Genomic DNA, 21,670 nt, shown 5'->3' with positions numbered 1-21,670 from the left:
CAAGGAGGCGTCTCTAGCCCTCTCCCGCTCCCCCCCGGCGTATGTAGACTGTTCCAGGACTCCTCGGCGCACCGCTGGATGGGCTGCCCCAGGCTGGTTGATGCTGCGTGTGTAGGGCCTGCCCGCACCGATTCCGGCCGGAGCGCTTTCGCCCTCTGTGGGGACGTTTCTGTGGGATTCGCTCAGGCTGTGAAAGCGCAACGGCGCGGGCGGGCGTAGTGCGGCGCTGCAGCCCCGGCGGAAGCCAGCAGGGGTCCCCACCTCCCCCGCTGCCGGGCGCGGACGGCTCGGAGCCGGGCCCGCAGCGCAGAGCGGAGCCGCCGCCCCGCTGGCCGGAGCGTGGAGCGGCCCCGCCCGGGCCCTGCGGCTGGGCCGGGAGCCGCTGCTCCCCTGACTGCGCTTCGCCGCGTCTCTGCAGGGGCCGGCCGAGCCCCGGGACCGACCCCCCCGTCTCCCGCCGGTGACCGTCCGACCGACCCCCCCCCGTGACCTACCCCCTCCCGGGCCCGCCCGCCCGACCCCCTCTCCCCCTGGTAACCGACCGACCCCGCGGGCCCGCCCGACTGACTGACCCCCCCGGGACCGACCCCCCCCGTCTCCCGCCGGTGACCGACCGACCGACCCCTCGCGGGCCCGCCCGCCCGACCCCCTCTCACCCTGGTAACCGACCGCCCCACCCGGGCCCGACAGACCCGCCTGGGGAGCGACCGACAGACATCGAGACTCCCCCGCCCGCCCCCATCCCCCGCCGTGACCGACCCCCCCCAGGCCCGCCCAACTGACTGAGCCCCCCGCACCCCCACGTGACCGACCGACCCCCTCGTCCCCCCCCGCCGTGACCCTCCTCTTCCCCCCCGTGACCGACCAACCGCCCCGGGCCCCCCCGCCCGGCCGTGCCCCCCCTCTCCCTGTGGTAACTGACCGGCCCTCCCCGCCCCCCCCTCCGGGCCCGACCGACCCACCTGGGGAGTGACCGACAGACATCGAGACTCCCCCGCCCGCCCCCATCCCCCGCCGTGACCGACCGCTCCCCCCCTCCGGGCCTGACCGACCCGCCCAGGGAGCGACCCTGACACCCCCCCCCCCGTGACCGACCAACACCCTCTCCCTCCCCCCACCGTGACCCCCCCCTCTCTTCCCGGTGACCAATCGGCCCCCCCGCTGTGACCGACTGCTCTCCCCCCCCCCCAGGCCTGCCCGACTCTGACCCCCGCTGCCCCCTCCGTGACCAACCAACCCTGCCGCACCCCCCTGTGACCGACCGACCCACCCGGGGGGCCACTGACGGACACCGACACCTCCCCCACTGGGCCCACCCGACTAACCAACCCCCCTCCCTCGCTGGGTCCAACTGACTGACCGACACCCCCCGCATGACCAACTGACCTGCCACACGCCCCCCCCTCCCGTCCAACCCCCGTGACCAAACGACCGACACGCACCTAGACCCCTCTTACGGGCACAGCCACTGGCCAGCGCTGGCCCCAGCCCATCCGCTAGCCGGGGGCTGGCTGCCAGCCCTGCCCCCTCCCCTGGTGCCATGGCCCGGCTGAGGCGCAGAGCCTGCATTGCCCTCTTCCTCTTCACCCTCTTCATCTTCGGCACCATGATGGGCCTACGGACTCTGAAACCCTCTGACGGCTTCTCAGACCTGGCCCCAGGGCTGGAGCTGGCGCCCATCGCAGAGCGAGGGGAGAGGCGCTCTGTCTCCCATGAGGCCATCTCCCGGCCTCAGGCAGCTACCAGCAGTGACACCAAGGCAGCAACGCCACCCGTTTACTACGACCTGCACATCTTCTACTACATGTGGTATGGGAACACCCACTTCGAAGGAAAGTACCTGCACTGGGACCATGTCATGGTGCCACACTGGGACCCCAAGATATCCGCCAGCTACCCCAAAGGGCGGCACAGCCCCCCAGAGGACATTGGCTCTAGCTTCTACCCTGAGCTGGGACCTTACAGCTCCAGGGACCCTGAAGTGCTGGAGGAGCACATGAACCAGCTGAGAGCAGCAGCAATTGGTAAGGATGCCCTGACATAAGTTTCATCATTGTCTCGTCAGTGCACCCTAACACTTTCATAGATGTTGGGTACCAAACGAGGCCCCAGTCCTACAAGCTGAGCTGTGCAGGTGAGCCTCTGCATCCATGCAGCACCCCAGCGAAGCCAGTGGTGTTGCAGATGCAGACTACTTGCTGGAGCTGAGCATTAGACTTTAAATCCATCGGGGTAAACATGGTAATCTTTTTAAAATACTGGAAAAATAACTCAAACTGCTTTAACCCCAATTCAGAGAGGATAGCATCACAACTTTAGTGTTCAGGTGTATATATTTGAATTTTCATCCACAGTGAAGTTTCCTGACAAAGACTCAGTTGCTTTATACCTTTAACCCATGGTGAAGGCCAGATGGTGACAAGGGGGTTAAGTTAACAAGGATGTAAGCACCAAGGTGGGAGAGGAGACATTGAAAGTGGTACAGGACAAAGCAGTTGCAGTAGGAATAATGGGAATAAATTAAAGGCAAATTTAGGCTGAATGTCAAGGGAAATGTACCTTTTAGTGTTTCTCCAAATACTTAACTGCATGGGACTGGCTGTGTTCAATATCTTCATCATCGACTTAGATATTGGCATAGAAAGTACACTTATTAAGTTTGCAGATGATACCAAACTGGGAGGGATTGCAACTGCTTTGGAGGACAGGGTTATAATTCAAAATGGTCTGGCCAAATTGGAGACATGGTCTGAGGTAAACAGGATGAAAATTACAAAGACAAATGCAAAGTGCTCCACTTAGGAAGGAACAATCAGTTTCATACATACAGAATGGGAAGAGACTGTCTAGGAAGAAGTACGGCAGAAAGGGATCTAGGGGTTATAGTGGACCACAAGCTAAATATGAGTTAACAGTGTGATGCTGTTGCAAAAAAAGCAAACATGATTCTGGGATGCATTAACAGGTGTGTTGTGAGCAAGACACGAGAAGTCATTCTTCCACTACTCTGCACTTGTCAGGCCTCAACTGGAGTATTGTGTCCAGTTCTGGGCACCACATTTCTAGAAAGATGTGGAGAAATTGGAGAAGGTCCAGAGAAGAGCAACAAGAATGATTAAAGGTCTAGAGAACATGACTTATGAAGGAAGGCTGAAAGAATTGGGTTTGTTTAGTTTGGAAAAGAGAAGACTGAGAGGGGACATGATAGCAGTTTTCAGGTATCTAAAAGGGTGTCATCAGGAGGAGGGAGACGACTTGTTCAACTTAGCCTCTAATGATAGAACAAGAAGCAATGGACTTAAACTGCAGCAAGGGAGGTTTAGGTTGGACATTAGGAAAAAGTTCCTAACTGTCAGGGTGGTTAAAATACTGGAATAAATTGCCTAGGGAGGTTGTGGAATCTCCATCTCTGGAGATATTTAAAAGTAGGTTAGATAAATGTCTATCAGGGATGGTCTAGACAGTATTTGGTCCTGCCATGAGGGCAGGGGACTGGACTCGATGACCTCTCGAGGTCCCTTCCAGTCCTAGCATCTATGCTTAATTTTACTCATGTGAGCACTCACAGTGAAGTTAAGAGGGCATGACTCAGGTTAAGCAGGTGAGTGTTTGCAGGACGGGGATGCATAGTTACAAGCCCCAGGACATTAAAAGGGCCTTTGGCTGAGTGCAAGGATCTGAGAAACTTTCATTCTACAAACCAGAGTAAAACTTCTACACGAAGACTTAGAAAGCACTGGTTAAACCTGATCAAAAATGCAGCTTGTAGCAAAGCAATTCAAACTTGACTTTTAAAAATTGGCAAACTATGCCTTTTGCCTTCAAAAAACAGGGAAAGAAAGTTATTTAAGACTGCCAGAAGGTGTTGCTGGAATGAAAACAGTACTGATAGGTTAGGGTTATTCTGTGCTTGCCTTAAAGGCTAAGTGTTTTCTTTTTAACTTGCATATTTTGCTGTGTAGCAGTTTAAATAGAGCAGAGCAATTATGTACTGTATTGAACAGCCTCATTAGCACTGGTGCCAAAGAGATCAGCTCATTCAAATGTCTGTGCTATAGAGGATCACACAGGACAAGTGAATTCCAAAATTAAACAAATGCTGTAAATTGCCAAAGCTGACTCTTGAATGGGGCAAACATCCCAGCTCTCATGAGACTTTGATTCTAAGAGTTCAGGACCTTTGTTTGGGATGTGGCAGCCTCCTGCTCCCTAGGATGGGCCTGAATTAGTTGTACATTCTCTCTGCCACCAGCACTTCCTCATGTAGCACTGAGTGTGTGTTTTTTTGTCTTGGAGATTTCCCATCCAAGTACTGGCCCACTCCAGCCCAGCCAGCCTGCTTTCAAGATCAGGTGAGATCACAGCAGGAAGATTGTGTGAAGCAGATCAAAACAAACTATCATTAATATCAAAATTGGCTCCATTTCAGTGAGAATTGAGTGAGTTAGTTAATGACTTTTATGGTATCATTAATCAAAGAGTGAGCAATAGGAAGTCAGTTTGTGCCAGTTAATCCTAATTGTGGCCTGGTATTAAAGTGGCTTTGTTTGCCCAGGATTCAGTCTAATAGTTCTCCAACCATCACCTGCGAAGCAGCTTGCTAGCTTGGGACTGTTAAGCACAGATGACATTTCAGCACCCCAGGCGGTGGACAGCTCCATTATTAAATTACAGGGACAAAAACCTCCTCTAGAGCCAGATGCTTTTCCTTTGAGAAAGGTCAAGGTGCAGTGTTTACTGGTGTTCTGTCAATTAACCCTTTCCTTTCCAAATGCAGTATCTTTGTAGTATAACAGGATTTAAAATACCTATGCTGCTGATCTTCCACATAACTAAACTGGAACCTTTTATTAATACAGACTAGTGTCTTTTCACTATGCACTAGCTAAGGCACTTAAAACTGCTCCTCCTGTAGCACTCTGCCATGGATGTTGCTATTGAGAAGAGGATTGAGAATTTAACTTCATCTTGAGGAATTCTCAAGTTGTTACCCTGCTACTAATTATATCTAATCGTGCTGACATACTGCAAATGCTTGAAGACAATTATAACCATCTCCCTGCACCTGGGTATCAAAACAAGAGGATCCAGGCTGGGTAGAGCTGGTGGTTCAGACTCTCCTATTTTAAGGGGTTTCCTGCCTAAATCTGAGGTTTAGCTGCTTTGACAGCTAAGCTTAGAGGACTCCATGCAATTGTTAAAATGACTAGAAATAAGTTTTGAGTTCTGGTGTTGCACGGGAGAGGCAGAAGGCAGGATTTAAAAATCAGTGCATTTGCTTGGTCCTGATATCCTTCTGCATCTTTTTGCAGGAGTCCTGGTATTGTCTTGGTACCCACCTGGCCTGGCAGATGACAACGGGGAGCCATCAGACAGTCTTGTGCCATTTATCCTGGATGCCGCACACAGATATGCCATAAAGGTAAGGCTGCTCTCTCTTGTTGTTTGAAGCTACTAAACTAATTGCTCAAATTAACCAGGAATTGCTGCTGTGCTTCTTCAGCAGGAGTCTGCTCTGCAGTCTGTTGCTCTGTATTATTTTTAACTGCTCATTATGGGAGGCAGTGGGGAGTCTTTATTTTGCCACAGCTGAGCACAAACTAGCATCACTTCATGAGAGGGATTTACAGCTTGTTCTCACAAATATTAAAACTAATTTGGGCAAAGCTACTATAAAAACCGTTCCTGCACCAGCTCTCAGGGATAGGTTACATGCCCTGTTATGATGGACCAGACCCATAGTCTGTTTCCTGCAAGGGGGCTGCCTAGGCAGCTTCTGGGTGGACACTGTGACCTCTTCAAAGGGTCTAGGACTTACTGTCACCAGGAAAGCATGTGCTGTAAGATTGCTGTCACCATGTCTCCATGATTTATTTTGAAGGTTGCTTTCCACATCCAGCCATACAAAGGGCGCGATGACCACACTGTGCATGAGAACATTAAATACATCATAGACAAGTAAGTGCTTGCCCTTTGGTAGCTGCCATAAGCGCATATTTCAGGCCCAACTCTGTGCTAAGATATAGTGTCAGGCCAACCATATCTTACTTGCTCTAAACTTCTTACTTAGTTCACATACAGAGCGAGCAAGTTATGCCACAGGATGCTGTAGCAGAGACATTCAACAGCATCACACAAAGGCTTGTAAATTGCCCTTTACCTATATGTGATCCTCAGCAACCCTTGTAAAGTGAGTATATTAGCCCCCGAGTCTGTAGAAAAGGCCATTTCAGAGATGTTAACAAGAAAATAAGATTTAAATGCTGGGGAATAAAGAGTGTTTCACTGTGGGTCACTAACTGGAATGCAGGCGAGCCAGGTAGTAACCAAAAGCTATTCCCATCCATTGCGGATCTCTCGCCAGTTTGTAAGTGGGCACATGTCCACAGGGCATTTATTGGCATGTCGATGGTGATCGTGACTGCCATCTGTCTCAAGTATAAGTTAGTCTGACGGAGTCTCTCAGGGAATGCAACAAAGCTCTCCTGTTCCTCCAGCCATTCCCTCAGCGTGGTAAAGCGGGTCTGAAATGTTGATCAGTCCAGTGCAACATCCTCCCCTTTGTCGGTCTAACCATGGGCAATGCAGCTGAACCATTCTGGTAAATGGTGACACAGGGAGCATGCAAAGGCCTAAACTGAAACAACCAGGGCATGCAGTGGAGCTGGGCTTCAGGCTGCATTTGCCTTGTAATGGGCATACTTGCCTGCTAGTCAGCATGGGGCAGGCTCCTCTCACTCACTGAAATGGTCTGTGCTTTCTCTGTAGGTATGGAGCACATGCAGCTTTTTATAAGTACAAGACCGGTACAGGACGGAGCCTCCCATTATTTTACATTTATGATTCTTACCTGACACCCCCTGAATCCTGGGCCAACCTCTTCACCCAGTCAGGCTCTCACTCCCTCCGCAATACCCCATACGATGCAGTGTTCATAGCACTGCTAGTGGAAGAAGGACACAAGCATGATATTCTCTCCGCAGGATACGATGGCATGTACACGTATTTTGCATCCAATGGCTTCTCTTTTGGCTCATCCCACCAGAACTGGAAAGTTATCAAAGCCTTCTGTGACTCAAACAACCTTATGTTCATTCCCAGCGTTGGCCCAGGCTACATTGATACTAGTATCCGCCCATGGAACAACCACAACACTCGCAACAGAGTCAATGGAAAATATTATGAAACGGCTCTGCAGGCTGCACTCATGGTGAGGCCGGAGATAGTCTCCATCACTTCCTTCAACGAGTGGCATGAAGGCACTCAGATCGAGAAAGCAGTGCCCAAGAAGACATTAACACGCCTGTATCTGGACTACCTGCCTCATCAGCCCAACATGTATCTGGAGCTGACCCGCAGGTGGGCAGAACACTTCAGCAAGGAGAAGGAGCAATGGCTGATGTGATAATTCTGCACAGGAAGCCTTCAGCCAACCTGTCTTTGCTTTATGAAAAAGGTCACAATCAGTTGTGGTGACAGGTGCTTAAGGAGCAGTTGGGAAAAGCATCTTATGGGTCACAGTCTCTGGTCAGGGCTGGTGGGTTTGTTCAGTTGGCTCCATGAACAGCCCTAAAGCTGGTTTGAGCACGAACTCCACACTCACAGGAGGAAATGTTAGTGAGCAGAGGGGTCTCTAAGCAGCAGTCTGGTCCATTGCTGCTGTGAGTTTGGTACAGATGTCCCTTTTAAAGCCCTTCTGGAGCTGAACTGGTCTGTAAATGACCAGGCCAGGGAATGACTAAGAAAAACCGATCTCTTGCTCACAGTGCATATCTTCAGTGTAGTATTTTAGATATTAGCTGGGCTCCTACCCCCAGCATGCATTTTATCCTATGCCCTTCACCAGTTGCCTGCTGATTACACTCCACTAGCAGCTCTGACTGCACTTCCATTATTAGCTGATCAAAGCAAAGAGTTAATTGTGCCTCAAAATTGTTTATTGTAGAAGAAACAAAACCATACAGTTAACTACCCTTTGTGTGGTCTCAGTGAGCCACTGCATCCAAGTAAGTAAAAATTATTAGAGCTGGAATGTAACCTATTGGCAACCAATGAACTGAAAGGATCTGTCCTAAATGCTTTACTGCTTAGCCTTAACTTCATTTTATCGCCCCTCTAGAATCAAATGAAGTGCACCACTTGCAATAAAATGCAACTGAAAACACTAGTGTGTTCTACGAGACGGAAGTTACATCGCTATAGAATAAATACCCTTGTTTGTAACTACAGTACATCCAGGTCCTTCTCAATCTGTTGTAAGAACTCATTTGTACTTGTCTTTTTATCAGTAAAGTGAGATGTGGCAGCTTTAGCTTGGAGTTAGGGCTTAATTTATACAAATTGTGACTTTTGCTGCACAGTTAAAGTACTGGTGGTTTCATTTTTCTCTGTTTAATGCAAATGACTGACAATCTGTTTAGCATATCACTCGAGGTAAAGAAAAGTAATCATCATAGATGTAAAGGAGCTCAAGAGGTCATCTAGTCCCACTGTTCTGGACCCCATTTTAATGGGAGTGCCAGGGCTGGTAGTAGACTTGCTGGGGCCCATTATTATTATTTTTATAACCTCTGCACATTGCACAAGCACTGGCACCAGCCTGCTCCCGTGGTCAGTGGTGTGTTCCTACTTCTACACTCTTACTAGTCACGCATGGAATTTCTATCCAAAGAGATTCCATGGCAGCGTTTGACTCATTTACAATTTTTTGTATGAATCCCTGTTTTCTTTCATAACCTACTCTGTGTATATAGATTTTGTACCCTGGCATTACCATGTCCCACTGAATATCATCATTCCACCACCTTTCTATGATGCCTATTATACTAATATCCTATTTAGTTATAGGTACTCAAATACACCCATCTTTGTAGTTAAACTCGTGATGCTCATAGAACCTCTGCTTATTACCTTTTATATCCCTTACCAGGTGTAACTCCTTCTGTCCCTTATCCTTGCAATTCTGTCCCTCCATACTTGCACTATTCTTTTGTATTCCTGCTCAGCACTTTGTCCATATTTCCACTTTAATAACCTGACAATCAAAAAGGAATCTTATATAAAGAGCTCCTGATGCAAAGTTGTGTGCATGGTACCAGAGTACACCCCATTTAGTGCAAAAGTGGAATAAGCAAAAACCTCTCCCCATGGTCGTCTCTCATTCACAATAGCATCTGGGTTCTAAAGCCCTCATTCATCTTTTTCAAGATTTGGTAAGAGCCCAGCTGCTCCATGCCTTGCTGCATGATGGGCCTTGTTTAGCAGGGTAGTTGTTAGTCAAACCCTCATCTCTACAAAGAGAGACTGTAGGCTGCACAGAGATTAGTCTTAGAAAGATGAAAAGCCACGTGCTCCAAAGGTAACAGTGTATGTACAAAATTCACACTTTAATGGCACTAACACAAACATCTTAAATTAACCATTTATAACAGAATTGTTTCAAAAACAAACAGTTTGGTCACCAGTTTTTAAACACTAGTAAATATCTCCATGAACAGATTAATTTCACTTTAGTGTTCCCAGAAGAATAAATACTGGCTCAGACCCTTTTGGCCTCCTCCTGTTCTAACAATCTCACTGAATTAAGATTTATAAAAACTACAGACCGATCCTTGTCCGCGGGTCAGCTAAGTAGAGAAAGCAACAACTTCATGGGTGATGAAGGGAACAGTTCATGAGGGACTCAAAAGACTGCACTTTAGGATCTGTCCTGTCTCCTTTTACAAGGAAAAAAAAGGAATAATTTAGTCTAGTATCAGGATTAGCAACCATCACTTAAAAGTAAAACTTAGATGACTTGCAAAAGAGATGCTTTTCTGATAACTAAAAAGCAGCTGAAAAGTTTCTCCTGTTTGGCACCATTAGAAATATCAGGTCTCGAGTCACTACTTTTTGCTGGAGAACAGTAAGATTATGGCATCATGAGAAACTGATTATGCCAAAATAAAAAGCCATTTTCCTTTCAGTTGCTCTGCTATTTAAGTCAAACACTCAGACAGGTGGAAGAAGGATTCTCTTTACTAAAGGAGACAAAGCTCACTCCTGCAAAACAAAGCAAGAGGAGACTGTGCATTCCTGATATTTCTAAGTAAAACAGAAGAAAAACAAACCACCACACACTGTGGTGTGTTTTTAAGTCAAAGCAGCAATCGGTCGCCTTTAAATCTGAATCAAACCCAAGTGCTGTACACAGGTATTTCAGTAAAACACTATCCTCTGTCCCATGCCAGAGCAGCAGTTTGCCAAGATATCGCAAACAGACATTTGTTTATTTCAAATCCTAGTAAACCCCATTGCGCAAGGTAAATGATCCCTTGTATGGTAACCCAGGGTTAGACATGAGGACTGATACAACCATTGACCTTATTAAACGAGGCCATGGACACTGGCTTCCTGAAGAGACGGGCACATGGTGCCCACTTTTACCGACTGCACAGCTTCCAGAGTTTGGTATCTCACGAACAAGAAGGTTCTGATGTCAAGCCATATTTCTTCCCCAGGATTTCAACTGTCGGTGTCAGTGCACTATGGAAATAAAGGCAAGTGGAGTGGTGACTAGAAAGGAGTTCCCACTTGCAGGACTCGGTTCCACAGTTTTGTATTGTGCAGTTAAGCGAAAATACGAGAACCAGCTGAGCAAAGTCATCTTCAGCCCAGCAGTGAAAAAGAGGTATACTATGAACTAGCAAGTTATATCCTGCTGAACCTAGTATCTGTTGATTTTCAGCATCTCTGGGCAGGCCAGAGTTAGTCAGGAGTTAGAGAATGCTGCACTTTGACAACATTATACACGAACCACTGTAGGGAAATGGGCAAAACAAGCCCCATGTTTTAACTTTCAGTTGCATTTTGTTTTACTTAAAGTGAAAGCTGCAGCTATGGTCAGCAAAGAGTGCTTACCAGCCAGGGCGAATAATGGTATACTTCCCAGATACAGACAAGTCGACCACAGTTGACCCCAGACGACACTCTGGACTCCGGATATCTCCAATTGCACCTCCATCAATGACCAAGGATAACTGAGGCCAGAGGTCTTGGAATTCCTGAGGCAAGAAGGGAAAATTGGGTTCAGCCAACCAAACTTTTGAGGGGTTTTTGTTTTAGTTTTTAAATAGATACCACAAGTGAAGCTCTGAAGGACTCCAGTGTCAGGGAAGACATTCCTTTCTCTGAGCTTCTGATCTGAACATGCCATAGACATCGGAACACAAACTTTCACTATTTTAGGAGCTACAAGTGCCCTCTAAGGATTCTCAAGTTCAGGACCATTTGCTGCATAATCATGTTTACACAGGAAGCCTTTAAACAGTCTGCATTTTAAACTCTGCCCTTCCGCAGTCTTTAGGGAGACTCCCAGCCCAGCAGCAGGGATCTGTAGTCTATCCTGAAGCGGGTTTGTAGCAGAAACAGCGTGGTTCAGGATGAGGAACAAGCACCGTGGGAAAGGCCCTGGGGCTTACTGTACAAACAAGTTAGTAGCTTCTCCCCGCTCCTATCTCAGCAGTTCTCCCCAGTGACAAAACAGCCTTACCGAGACAGACAGTGTGCTCGCCCGAGTACTGATGTTAGCACTCGTTAAAGCCAGTGGTCCTGAGCAAGCCTGTGCCAACTCCCTAATAAAAGCATGATTTGGAATACGAACGCCAACCAACTACAAGAGAAAAAAAGAAAGAGAGTTGTGTTCATATGCAACAGCCAAAGAGAGGATGCATTTACAGGCAATAGGCACAGAGCTACAGGTCAACCACATATCGCATTACGCATATGAAGCCCTGTTGACTCAAAGAAGTGTGATCCGACTGGCAGCCTGAGGGCTGGATTTAGCTCACATAATGATTCCATCTAGCTGCTGCCCCGGACACTTAATTTTCAGTTATGCCAGGGCAGAGCATAACCCAGACAGTGCAGGGGGAGCTGGTACCATTCAGCCCCACAGTGGAAAGCCCATAAGGGCTCTAGCTTCCCCCCTCCTGCAGGAGGCTTGGGAAAGTACCAGGGCCTCCAGTTTTCTGCCAGTCCACAGTGCCAGGTCTCTGGCAGGGGCTCTCCCATTGGGAGGTACTAAGGGCTCCCCAGCCTGTTACCTCCTGTGTGGTTGGTAGGTCCCTGGCCACTGGCCTGTCATGCTGCTGTCTCAGGCATGGCTGGAAGGGGAGGTAGTGGCTTCTGGGTCTCTACAGCCCCCGAGTCAGCTAAGGGGGGGGCCAGGCCTGCTGTCCCTGCCTCCCTATGGTCAGTGCAGCTGGCATCTCCCACTCCAAGGAAGGGTGAGGGGGATCTCTTTACTGCTGCACTGGCCTAAGGGTCTGAGCACACATACAGAGTACAGCAAAGCCACTGCCAGTCTCCTCCTTGAGATGGGGGTAGGGAAGAGGGACAGGGGACCACATACCATTTCAAAACTGTCTGGGGGCACATCTGCCTTGATATGTCACTGAAGTTCAACTTCTGATCTTCAGATTGTCAGGGAGAGAACTAAGCCGGGGGTCTGAACTATGGACAGCCTGTGGCCCTACTGAGGGAGTTTCTGAGCTGGACAGCAACACCCTCAGCTGCTGATTCCAATGTTCTGTTACTAATATTGATGTTGACATTGGGAGTCAAGTGCTAGAAACTCTTTCCAGTTTTATTACTTCTTAGCTCCCATTAACACCTTAATGGGTACATTCTAAATCCGTTAAAACAAGTGATCTGATTCTAGAATCTGGAATTCTATTTCTGGATGTGGCCCACAGTATAAAGTTTGGACCACAAAAAAGGAAGGATCAGTCTTTCTACCAGCTTCATAAGCGGTCTTGAGGTAAGCACCCAACGCATCAAAAACTATGAGCTATATCACATTCAGACAGGACACCTACAAATATATCCATCTTGGCTCATGTTCGTTATTGACAGGGCAGGACCTAGCCTCAAGAAGATGTCAATCAATGCTGAATGCCATGAACACACAACAAACGCCAGTGGGAAGGCCAAGGAACTACACACAAAGAAGAAGATTGTCACCTGTCAAACAGCAGAGATATGTCATGTCCCAAAGACTTACCGACGTGAAAGGGTTCAGGTCTTTATTGAGTCCTTCTGAGCGTTGCAATACCAAGGTCACAGGTCCTGGGAGGAGGTCCCGGAGCAGCTCTTCTGGCACATTGACATGGCAGTACCTATAAAGTATGTTGAGATGTAACTGCTGTAAGATACAGTCACAAGAGACTAACCATCACTGGGAGTGCTGCCACGCTCCCAGCTACCACCACTCCCTCCCTGAATTTTTACATTTTTGCTACTGCACAGTTGAGGCAGGTAGCAAAATGCAACAAAAACAGGCTGGCCTCCCTGACCAAAGCACCACTCAGTGAGAATTTTAGCAGTCCCAGACCTTCTCTGAGGGAATTTCCCTTCCCTGGGCTCTCTAGGTACATCTGTCCCCGTTTCAATATACGGCACAAGGTACCTGCTCTACTGTAAACTTGTGCTGGACACAGATTTGAGATGTTTAGAGAGGACACAACTTAAAATCTATATTGCAAACTCATCTTTTTCCCAATGTCACCAACATGGTAGACTAGGGGTCGGAAACCTTTCAGAAGTGCTGTGCTGAGTCTTCATTTATTCACTCTGATTTCACGTGCCAGTAATAATTTTAATGTTTTTAGAAGGTATCTTTCTACAAGTTTATAATATATAACTAAACTATTGTTGTATGTAAAGTAAATAATGTTTTTAAAATGTTTAAGAAGCTTCATTTAATATTAAATTAAAATGCAGAGCCCCCTGGACCAGTGACCAGGACCTGGGCAGCGTGAGCGCCACTGAAAATCACTTTACGTGCCACCTTCAGCCCACGTGCCATAGGCTGCCTACCTACCCCCTGGTTAGATATTAAAACTGAATTCTGAGCATTCCATTTACGCTTGTGATTGAAGCTGCTTGCATTTCTCTCAGCATCAACCATGATGTCAAATTAATCCAATTCACTTTTGCTTTTGTTATACACCACTCATGAAAACAAAGGCAACTATAGCTACCTGGAAAGTGCTCAAGGGCTGCAAAGGAAAACTTGCTTAAAAACAACTTCCCACTGTGATGTTCACAGTGCCGTTATTTCTGATGGTTTCTCAAAAGCTATTTATAAATAATCAAGTGACACTTTGGTGACAGACCCCCTGCAGTGCCCGGGGGGCTCCTGTCCCAGCCAGGCACATGCTCACCTGTAAATATGCTCCACATCTCCCAGGCAGATCGCCAGCGGTTTGCCCCCATTACGCCCTTTCAGACTGTAGATCTTTCCAACCGCCCGAGAACTCTGGGCCAGACACGCGATCCCGTAGACGGTGTCGGTCGGGACCGCTACCAGGCCGCCCTCCCGCAGCGCGGTCACGGCGGCACCGAGGGTCTCCTGCCAGCCTGTCGGGCAGCCACAGCATTAGATCGCGGGGGGCGCCCGGCCCCGCCCCGTCTCACCTCCTGCCCGGCCCGGGGGGTCCCGGGCAGGCGCTCGCTCGCCTTTGCCGCGGGTGCAGCTGGGCGCCGCGGAGCCACCGAGCGGATGCGGATCCAGTGAAGGCACCGCCCGGCCCGGGCTCCTGGGGGCTCCCGCCGCTCTGCAGAGACGAGCCGCCCAGGCCGCGATAACACACCGGGCCCCCGACCCCCGCCTCCGGCCCGGATCCCCCCCTCCGGCCCCGCCCCTCCTCCCCCGATCCGCCCCCCCCCGGCCCGGCCCGGATCCCTGCCCCGACTCCCGCCACGATCCCCCCCCATCCGGCCCCGCCCCTCCTCCCCTGCCTCCGGCCCGGCCCCCCCGGCCCGGATCCCCCCCCTACGGCCCCCGGCCCAGATCCCCCCCTCTTCCCCCGATCCGGCCCCCCCGGCCCGGCCCCGCCCCGCCCCCGCCCCGACTCACCCCGCGGGTCGCGCTGCGCCGCGCTGCGCCCGGGCCCGGGCAGAGGCAGCGGGCGGTGAAGGCTCCGCAGCCCCGCGGCCCATCCCGGCCCCGCGCCCCCCAGGGTCCCCTCCGCCGCCCGGGCCCAGCCAGCCAGCGCCGCCCCGCGCGCACTCCGCATGCAAGGAACGTCCGCAAGCAAGAGCCGCGATGACGTTATTCCGGTCACGCCCCTTCTTAAAGAGACAGGCCCCTCCAACTGCAGGCTCCGCCCGGCTCTGGGAGGGGGCGGGGCTGGGAGCCAGGACTCCTGGGTTCTCTCCCCGGCTCTGGGAGCGGAGTGGGGGCTGGTGGGTCAGAGCAGGGGGGCTGGGAGCCAGGACTCCTGGGTTCTCTCCCCGGCTCTGGGAGGGGAGTGGGGGTTGGTGGTCGGGGCTGGGAGCCAGGACTCCTGGGTTCTCTCCCCGGCTCTGGGAGCGGATTGGGGGCTGGTGGTCAGAGCAGTGGGGGCTGGGAGCCAGGACTCCTGGGTTCTCTCCCCGGCTCTGGGAGGGCAGTGGGGGCTGGTGGTCAGAGCAGTGGGGGCTGGGAGCCAGGACTCCTGGGTTCTCTCCCCGGCTCTGGGAGGGGAGCCAGGACTCCTGGGTTCTCTCCCCAGCTCTGGGAGGGGAGTGGGGCCTAGTAAAACACAGATGGGCACTGAATTTAGAACAACCCTGGTGCTTTATGGCAATAAAATTCTTGCAGAAGAAACTCATGGAATTTACTTATTGCATCTGTGTCAGAGAGCCATAGGATCTATGCCAACCCCCAGCTTTTCAACAGACCCTCAGAGGAATCCTTTCTGTGTGCCAGACCCCCAGGAGGTCTCACTCTCTTTGGGGTAGGCCACGAGGCCTCACTGCCTTCGAGTCTGACTGCCTGGACTTCAGCATTCCTGCTTCACACCCTGAGCTCTGCCCAGTAAGTCAGCTGAGATAGACTCCTGGTGAGAAACTTTACACTCTTCAGGGACCAGTGCACTTCAGCAAGTATTTGCAGTGAACTCCGGCTGCCTTTCCAAAAAGGAGTAGGGTTTATTAGTCAACTGGAACACATCACTGGCAAATCCTTGGGTTAGCCGAGAGAAGCAAAGATGAAGACATAGTCCATTCTGGCCAAGACAATGCAATCAGCCAGCTAAGCTGCTTTGGAATCCATTTCAGCTTTCTCCCTGGACCTTGTCTCTTTGTCTTTCAGTCCCAGGTGAGAGCCCTGTGTCTCACCAAAGGCCAGTTTTTGTCCTAGCCTCTCATCATCTTTTGGCCCCCTGTTCTTCTCTAGACCCATGCTGTGATCATGTGTTCTGCTTGCCGTAGCGTCTCATGGATGTGTCTATGGTTGCAGAGTGGGGGCTCCCCTTGTCTTTCCAGACCCTCCACTGATATGGGTCAGTTTCAGCCAGTCTTTTAATAACCCAGTTGTACCAACCCAGACAGTTAGTTAGTGACACACACACTCCTCATGTCTCCTGCTCTGCCCCAAGAGCACCTTTTTAACCTCTTTGCATCCACTGGATTGCAAGCTCTAGTCAAGTAAGTCACTGCCCAGCACATCGTTCATACAACTATTACAGAACATTCCCAGGTTGTCACAGTATGTGAGGCAGGTGAATGAATTGTTCTTTGCACCCTGTGCTGTTCATACAAGAGAAAACAGAGCAGGTAGACAGCCATGGAGATACACTATCCCCTTACCATGCCAAAGAGTTCACCGTGGGGTGGAAGTGCAGGTTGGGGGTGGGGCACAACACCCCAGAGTGTAGTTCTTGTCTACTCTGCTAGACCTGCATTCCCCAGCCCACTCTCTGGTTAACACCCATCCATGGCTCTGGTTTCCACAGTGCTTGATTTGCACAGCTGAGTGCTGCCTTTTTCTGGTGAATGCACCAAGCCATCATGCCTTTCAGATCTGCTTTTTCTGAAGTTCTTGAGAAGCTAATATGTAGTTCCAGCCTCTTTTTTCCCTGCCCTGCTAAGTCCAAACATTAAGCCACCTTTGCTTAGTGCACTTCCAAATCTCTCTTGTCATTATACAAGTACAGAAATCATTCATCATGATCCAAAGGCTCCTGTGACAGCTCCATTTAATCTCATAGTACCAGTCACAAAAGTCCTACCTTGCTTTATCAAGTAACTGTTGTCCCAAACTGGTGCCGTGCTGCCTGCTGTCTTTAGAGATTACACATCAAGATGGGTGCCACTTTCTCTTCTGGCACTCACCATAGGGACCTTTGATTTTACTACAGCTGACAGCAAAGAACAAAGACCTGTAGGAAACAATTTAGCAAAGCCTGAACGAAGGAAAGCAAAACCAGATTTCTTACAAAGATTATAGTTTTGCTTGAAGCCTTAAGAACAAGAAATAATTAGAGGTGTGGCCTGTTTTGAAATGGAACAAGCTGAGGTTTCAAGGAAAACAGGTGGTAGCAATTGACTCAGAGAGGCTAAAGAGATTAGTTCTCATCTTCTAGTTAACAGGACCTGCTCCAGCACCACCCTGGGTTTTTAATTTGTGATTGGGAGCAGGGGAGAAAAACCCCTTATAACTGATTTTTTTTTTCAGTGTTACTGATCCACTCCAAGAACTTGATGATATTGGATGTCATCTCCCACCCCTAACTGTCCTGATCCTAAGATTAAAACGATCTGCTCTCAACTCTAGCTTGGCAATGGATGCAAAGGAAGCTATGAAACAGGATGCTGAGCAGCCCCCAGACACTGAGTCGCTGGTTTGTATGGCTGTATGAATGGGTCTGGTTTATGGCATGAGGAGATGGAGGCTGGTGGTAGGGATGAGGTTAGGCTTACATGTAAGAATAACTCAGATTTCTATGTGCTGTCTGTCTCCAGACTTTGTCAAAGCCATAAAGCAGCATTTTAACATGGACTCAAAGAAAGAGACTGAGCTAGCTCAAGCTCACCACCATGCTTGAGTTAAGGGGTTGTGTGTGTAGACACAATTCAGGTTAGAGGCAACACTTGAATTAACTCAGTGGTGAGGACAAGCCCTGTGCATGGCTCAGCTGCTGCCCTCTCCAGAGGGTTTATTGCAACACTGATTCAATTTTCATGTTCAAGACCAAGTGTAATTAATGTAACTGCTCCAGTCATGTGGATTTTACAGGAAGACTTCTGGGCACTGCAGGCAGTTACCAGGGAAATTTCCACTGGTAGTGATGCTGTTTGCCAGGCCTGGTGCAGATTGCAAGACCCTCACTGGCTCTGGATGACAGAGAGCCCAGAGGGGTCCCTGGTTACTCTACCCCAGGCCCTGGAGAACGTATTGTGGTGACTCATCTCCTCTCCTCTGTAGGTTGAAGGTGTGAGAACCCTGTTACGATCTCTTGAGGTCCGGCAGCAGCACCTCCTGGCAAACATTGCCAGCTGCGATGAGCTGATGGCAGAAATCACCAGTCTTCAGGCCGCTCTCTGTGTTGAGTATTGTGATCTTCCCCACTTTCCTTGCAGCAGCAGGGCCATGACAAGGTTTCTGTAAAGGGGACCAACAAAAGAAAAGCCCTTAACATCACACAACTGGTCTGCTCAAGATGAAGCAACTCCTGTAGGGTGCCCTGGTTTCCACAGGCTGTTTTGCCACATGAATGGCAAGACTGGGGGTGGGGGGAGGGTGGATGTTGCTCCATTTTTTTTTTCTTCAATTACTAAGTTCATTAGAAAATGTTATGAGCTCTGGAAAGCAGCATCTTGACCCTAGTGCGGTGAGGTCTATGGTGTCCTTAAATTCTGTGTTAAAGCGCTCCTGGGAGTTATTGGACTGATGCATGTGTGTTTATTTGCTAGGCACCTGCCAGAACAGAGGGCAGCTCCTTGCCTGTGCAAGAGGAGAACAAGCATTCCTGAAATGCTTAATGAGCAGCTCACCTGAGGGCTATTGATGGAGGAAGCCACTACAACTCTCCTTGGCTGTTCCCTACAAAATATACTTGCCCTCTATTCCCTGAACTCTTTACATGTGTTTGGTGTATGTAAGTGCATGTTGCTGTGACCTTCACTCTCAATCTCATTGTCTAGAAATAAATGACACAACTGTTTGCTCTAGCTCTGAAAAAGCTGCAGCCTGTCACAAGTTAATGCCCCAGGAAAAGAAACAGTCTGACAAGCCCAGCTCCTATCAGTGCACAGGAGCAGAGGCTGCATCTCACCCTCTGTCCTGCTGATCTGTGTCCTTCATAACCTTCAGCAGAGGATGCCTCCAGCTTGTAAATTCCTTCCCCCTCATTCCTAGGTATGGTCCTATCTGTATTTTGAAGTGGGGAGGATTACTACCATGGAGCAGTGATGTCTTTGACAGCAGGTCAAACTGCTGCTGCTTTCTGCTCCACGAGTCAGGCTTCTTTGGGGGATGGAGGAGATGCAGAAGCCCAGCAGCTTCTGGTTCCTGCTTCCCAGCTGCCCTGGTTTGATACTAGCCATTTCAGTTTAGGAGTTTGAGGGAGCTGCTGCCAGGACCAATATGCTTTGTTTTACTTCAGTCTGAGACTGGGTGAAAGAGGGTCCCTAAAATAGTCCTGGAAGAATTGACCCACTGGGAGCTTCATACTGCCCTCGAGAGTTATGCTCCTGGAAAGGCAGGGCTGTGGCTCTGGCTGGAGTGAGATGAACCTTGAGTGTAGCAGCTGGTGTGCTCTACCACTGCTTTGTACCTCAAGTCTGATCATTGCCCAGGCCTTGTCCTCCCCCATCTGTTTGTTGAATCCAGCTATTTTCTCATCATCCGGGACTTGGTCCCTGTCCTGAAGAGCTTGATTCTCTCTTCATTTTGTGTGTCAAGCACAATGGGGTTTCAATCCTGGAGCAGAGTTCCTTCATGCTCCCATAACACAAATCCTAGACCACTGACAGTATAAGAGGGCAGAATGTGGTCAGCCCTGCTGCGTAGGAGAGACTTGCCCAAACACTTCAGCCCTAAATTATTAGGGGCCTTAGGAACCCCTGGGGGCCTTAAATTGGCTCACCAGGAACTTGTTCAGAGGCCAGCAGCCATTACTGATTCCCCTGCCTCTAAAGTGAATAGGTGCCCTCTTTTGGCAGCTTCTGGATCATTTTTGAGAGGCCATTCCCTGTGAATGAGCCAGGCTCTCACCTATTTGGGGGTTTTAATTAACATGCAATGCCTTTAGGACCTTATCCCTGGGTCACTGCTAGCTGACAGTTACAAAGGGGTGGCAGGCTAGGCAGCAGCATAGTACAGTGGTTAGGACACTAGCCTATGACTGGGGAGACCTGGGTTGAAGTCCATGCACCACCACAGACTTCCTGGGTAGCCTTCAGTAAGTCCCAGCCTCTGTACCTGTCAAATCACAAGCACCTCCCCAGGTTGGTGGGAGCTCAGCTGCTACAGAAATGGACGTACAGAATAAGTACATAAGATAGATAATGCCAAGGCTGGGCAGAGAAGCCTTTCCTACTCTTTCTTCCTCAATCCTTACTAATAGCCCATAGTCTAGAGCAGGGGTGGGCAGCCTGCTGGCTGGATCTGACCTGCCAGCTGGTTTAAGTTGGCTCTCAAGCTCCAGCGCTCCAGTCAGGGAGCAGGGTTGGGGGCTGCTCGATGCAGCTCGCAGAAGCAGCCGTGTGGTCCTGCTCCTATGCGCTCCAATGGGAGTTGCAGGGGCAGTGCCTGCAGATGGGGCAGCCTGCAGAGCCACCTGGCCACACCTCCACGTAGGAGCCAGAGAAGGGATATGCCACTGCTTCTGGGAGTTGCTTGAGCTATGTGCTGCCCAGAGCCTGCACCTAAGCCTCTCCCCATGACCTAGCCCTGATCCCCCTCCCACGCTCCAAACCCCTTGATCCCAGCCCAGAACACCCTCCTGCACACCAACCCCCCAGCTGGAGCCTGCACCACCTCCTGCACGCCAACCCCCTGCCCCAGCCCTGATCCCCCTCTCACCCTCCAAACCCCTCAGTCCCAGCCCAGAGCACCCTCTTATACCCCAAACTCCTCATCCCCAGCCAGAGCCCTCACTCTCCCACCACAACCCAGAGTCCCCTCCCATACCCTGAACTCCTCATTTCTGGCCCCACCCCAGAGCCTTCACCCCCTCCACCACCAATGTTGTGAGCATTCATGGCCTGCCATATTATTTCTATTCCCAGATGTGGCCCTCGGACCAAAAAGTTTGCAGACTCCTGGTCTAGATCATCTTATGTACCTGAAATTCTAAGAAAGGCAATTTCATTTTCCAAGCTCAATTTGTTTAAAATTCTTTGTGCCATGGCTGGTTGTGTATCGGCCAATCCATTCTCCTTATCACTTGCCTCTTGTTCTACTTTTACTGCTTACTGTTTAGGTAAGCACCTTGAACCAGTAATACTAAAAATGAGTGCCCTACCGAACAATTCTATTTTACCTTCCTCATTCCTTCTGCAGTTTCAAATGGATGAAGATATTCATTCCTCAATTCCTGGAAGGTGGGAGAGTGCACTGCTGAACAACTGCTGCATTTCAGGGGTGAATGAAGTGTCTGAGGTACTCTGGGGTCTTTGGACGAACACTGTCCCTTATGATTATTTTGGGGGGACGTGGTATACAGCATAAGTATTTACAACAGCCAGTCTTACTCCTTTGCATGCCTCAAAACTATTCCACCGTTCCACATGCCGGAAAGTACCTTTACGGACATGAAGGTCGTGGATCCAAAAGCTTTAGTATGGGGGTAGGGGGGGGCCGCGGAAAAATCCCATTGCATAGGAAAACTATTCTCTCTCAAACTCCAAAGTCTCAGTG

General features: G+C 49.9%; 2 protein-coding genes and 1 long non-coding RNA gene across 5 annotated transcripts; 2 read left to right on the top strand and 1 right to left on the bottom strand.

Moving 5' to 3' along the window:
- The first annotated feature begins 1,190 nt into the window (after positions 1-1,190).
- MANEAL (mannosidase endo-alpha like) lies at positions 1,191-8,311 on the top strand. 3 transcript variants are annotated; one of them, XM_050932125.1, is made up of 5 exons: positions 1,191-2,024; positions 5,313-5,422; positions 5,882-5,958; positions 6,769-7,359; positions 8,120-8,311. In XM_050932125.1, exons 1-5 carry the CDS (start codon positions 1,541-1,543, stop codon positions 8,127-8,129), a joined length of 1,272 nt encoding a protein of 423 aa, XP_050788082.1. In that variant the 5' UTR covers positions 1,191-1,540; the 3' UTR covers positions 8,130-8,311. The 3 variants fall into 3 exon arrangements, with proteins under 3 accessions (XP_050788082.1, XP_050788081.1, XP_050788083.1); XM_050932124.1 differs by lacking the exon at positions 8,120-8,311 and having other exon boundaries at positions 6,769-8,085; XM_050932126.1 differs by lacking the exon at positions 8,120-8,311 and having other exon boundaries at positions 6,984-7,175.
- A 1,048-nt stretch (positions 8,312-9,359) lies between these two features.
- On the bottom strand, positions 9,360-15,059 carry YRDC (yrdC N6-threonylcarbamoyltransferase domain containing). Its single transcript, XM_050932688.1, has 6 exons — positions 14,900-15,059; positions 14,205-14,400; positions 13,043-13,157; positions 11,531-11,650; positions 10,900-11,042; positions 9,360-10,524 (listed from the first exon to the last, which is right to left on the bottom strand). Exons 1-6 carry the CDS (start codon positions 15,057-15,059, stop codon positions 10,455-10,457), a joined length of 804 nt encoding a protein of 267 aa, XP_050788645.1. The 3' UTR covers positions 9,360-10,454.
- Positions 15,060-17,486: 2,427 nt separating this feature from the next.
- Positions 17,487-18,978, top strand: LOC127039040 (uncharacterized). Its single transcript, XR_007770857.1, has 3 exons — positions 17,487-17,648; positions 18,233-18,352; positions 18,721-18,978. It is a non-coding gene; the product is annotated as an uncharacterized LOC127039040 (long non-coding RNA).
- The last annotated feature ends 2,692 nt before the right edge of the window (positions 18,979-21,670 follow it).

This window comes from Gopherus flavomarginatus, chromosome 22 (genome assembly GCF_025201925.1).
Source record: "Gopherus flavomarginatus isolate rGopFla2 chromosome 22, rGopFla2.mat.asm, whole genome shotgun sequence".
In the NCBI taxonomy this organism is placed as follows: Eukaryota; Metazoa; Chordata; order Testudines; family Testudinidae; genus Gopherus; species Gopherus flavomarginatus.
The sequence above is the reverse complement of the archived record's forward strand: the minus strand, read 5'-3'. Positions and strand labels throughout refer to the sequence as shown.

What these genes read in the sequence shown, in the direction of transcription:
- YRDC (XM_050932688.1), bottom strand. Translation starts at nt 15,059, where the DNA reads ATGCGGAGTGCGCGCGGGGCGGCGCTGGCTGGCTGGGCCCGGGCGGCG. An exon ending in GATGTGGAGCATATTTACAG is followed by an intron (nt 13,158 to 14,204) that starts GTGAGCATGTGC and finishes CATACTTTATAG; the next exon opens with GTACTGCCATGTCAATGTGC. An exon ending in ACCATTATTCGCCCTGGCTG is followed by an intron (nt 10,525 to 10,899) that starts GTAAGCACTCTT and finishes TTATTTCCATAG; the next exon opens with TGCACTGACACCGACAGTTG.
- MANEAL (XM_050932124.1), top strand. Translation starts at nt 1,541, where the DNA reads ATGGCCCGGCTGAGGCGCAGAGCCTGCATTGCCCTCTTCCTCTTCACC. An exon ending in GCTGAGAGCAGCAGCAATTG is followed by an intron (nt 2,025 to 5,312) that starts GTAAGGATGCCC and finishes ATCTTTTTGCAG; the next exon opens with GAGTCCTGGTATTGTCTTGG. An exon ending in ATTAAATACATCATAGACAA is followed by an intron (nt 5,959 to 6,768) that starts GTAAGTGCTTGC and finishes CTTTCTCTGTAG; the next exon opens with GTATGGAGCACATGCAGCTT.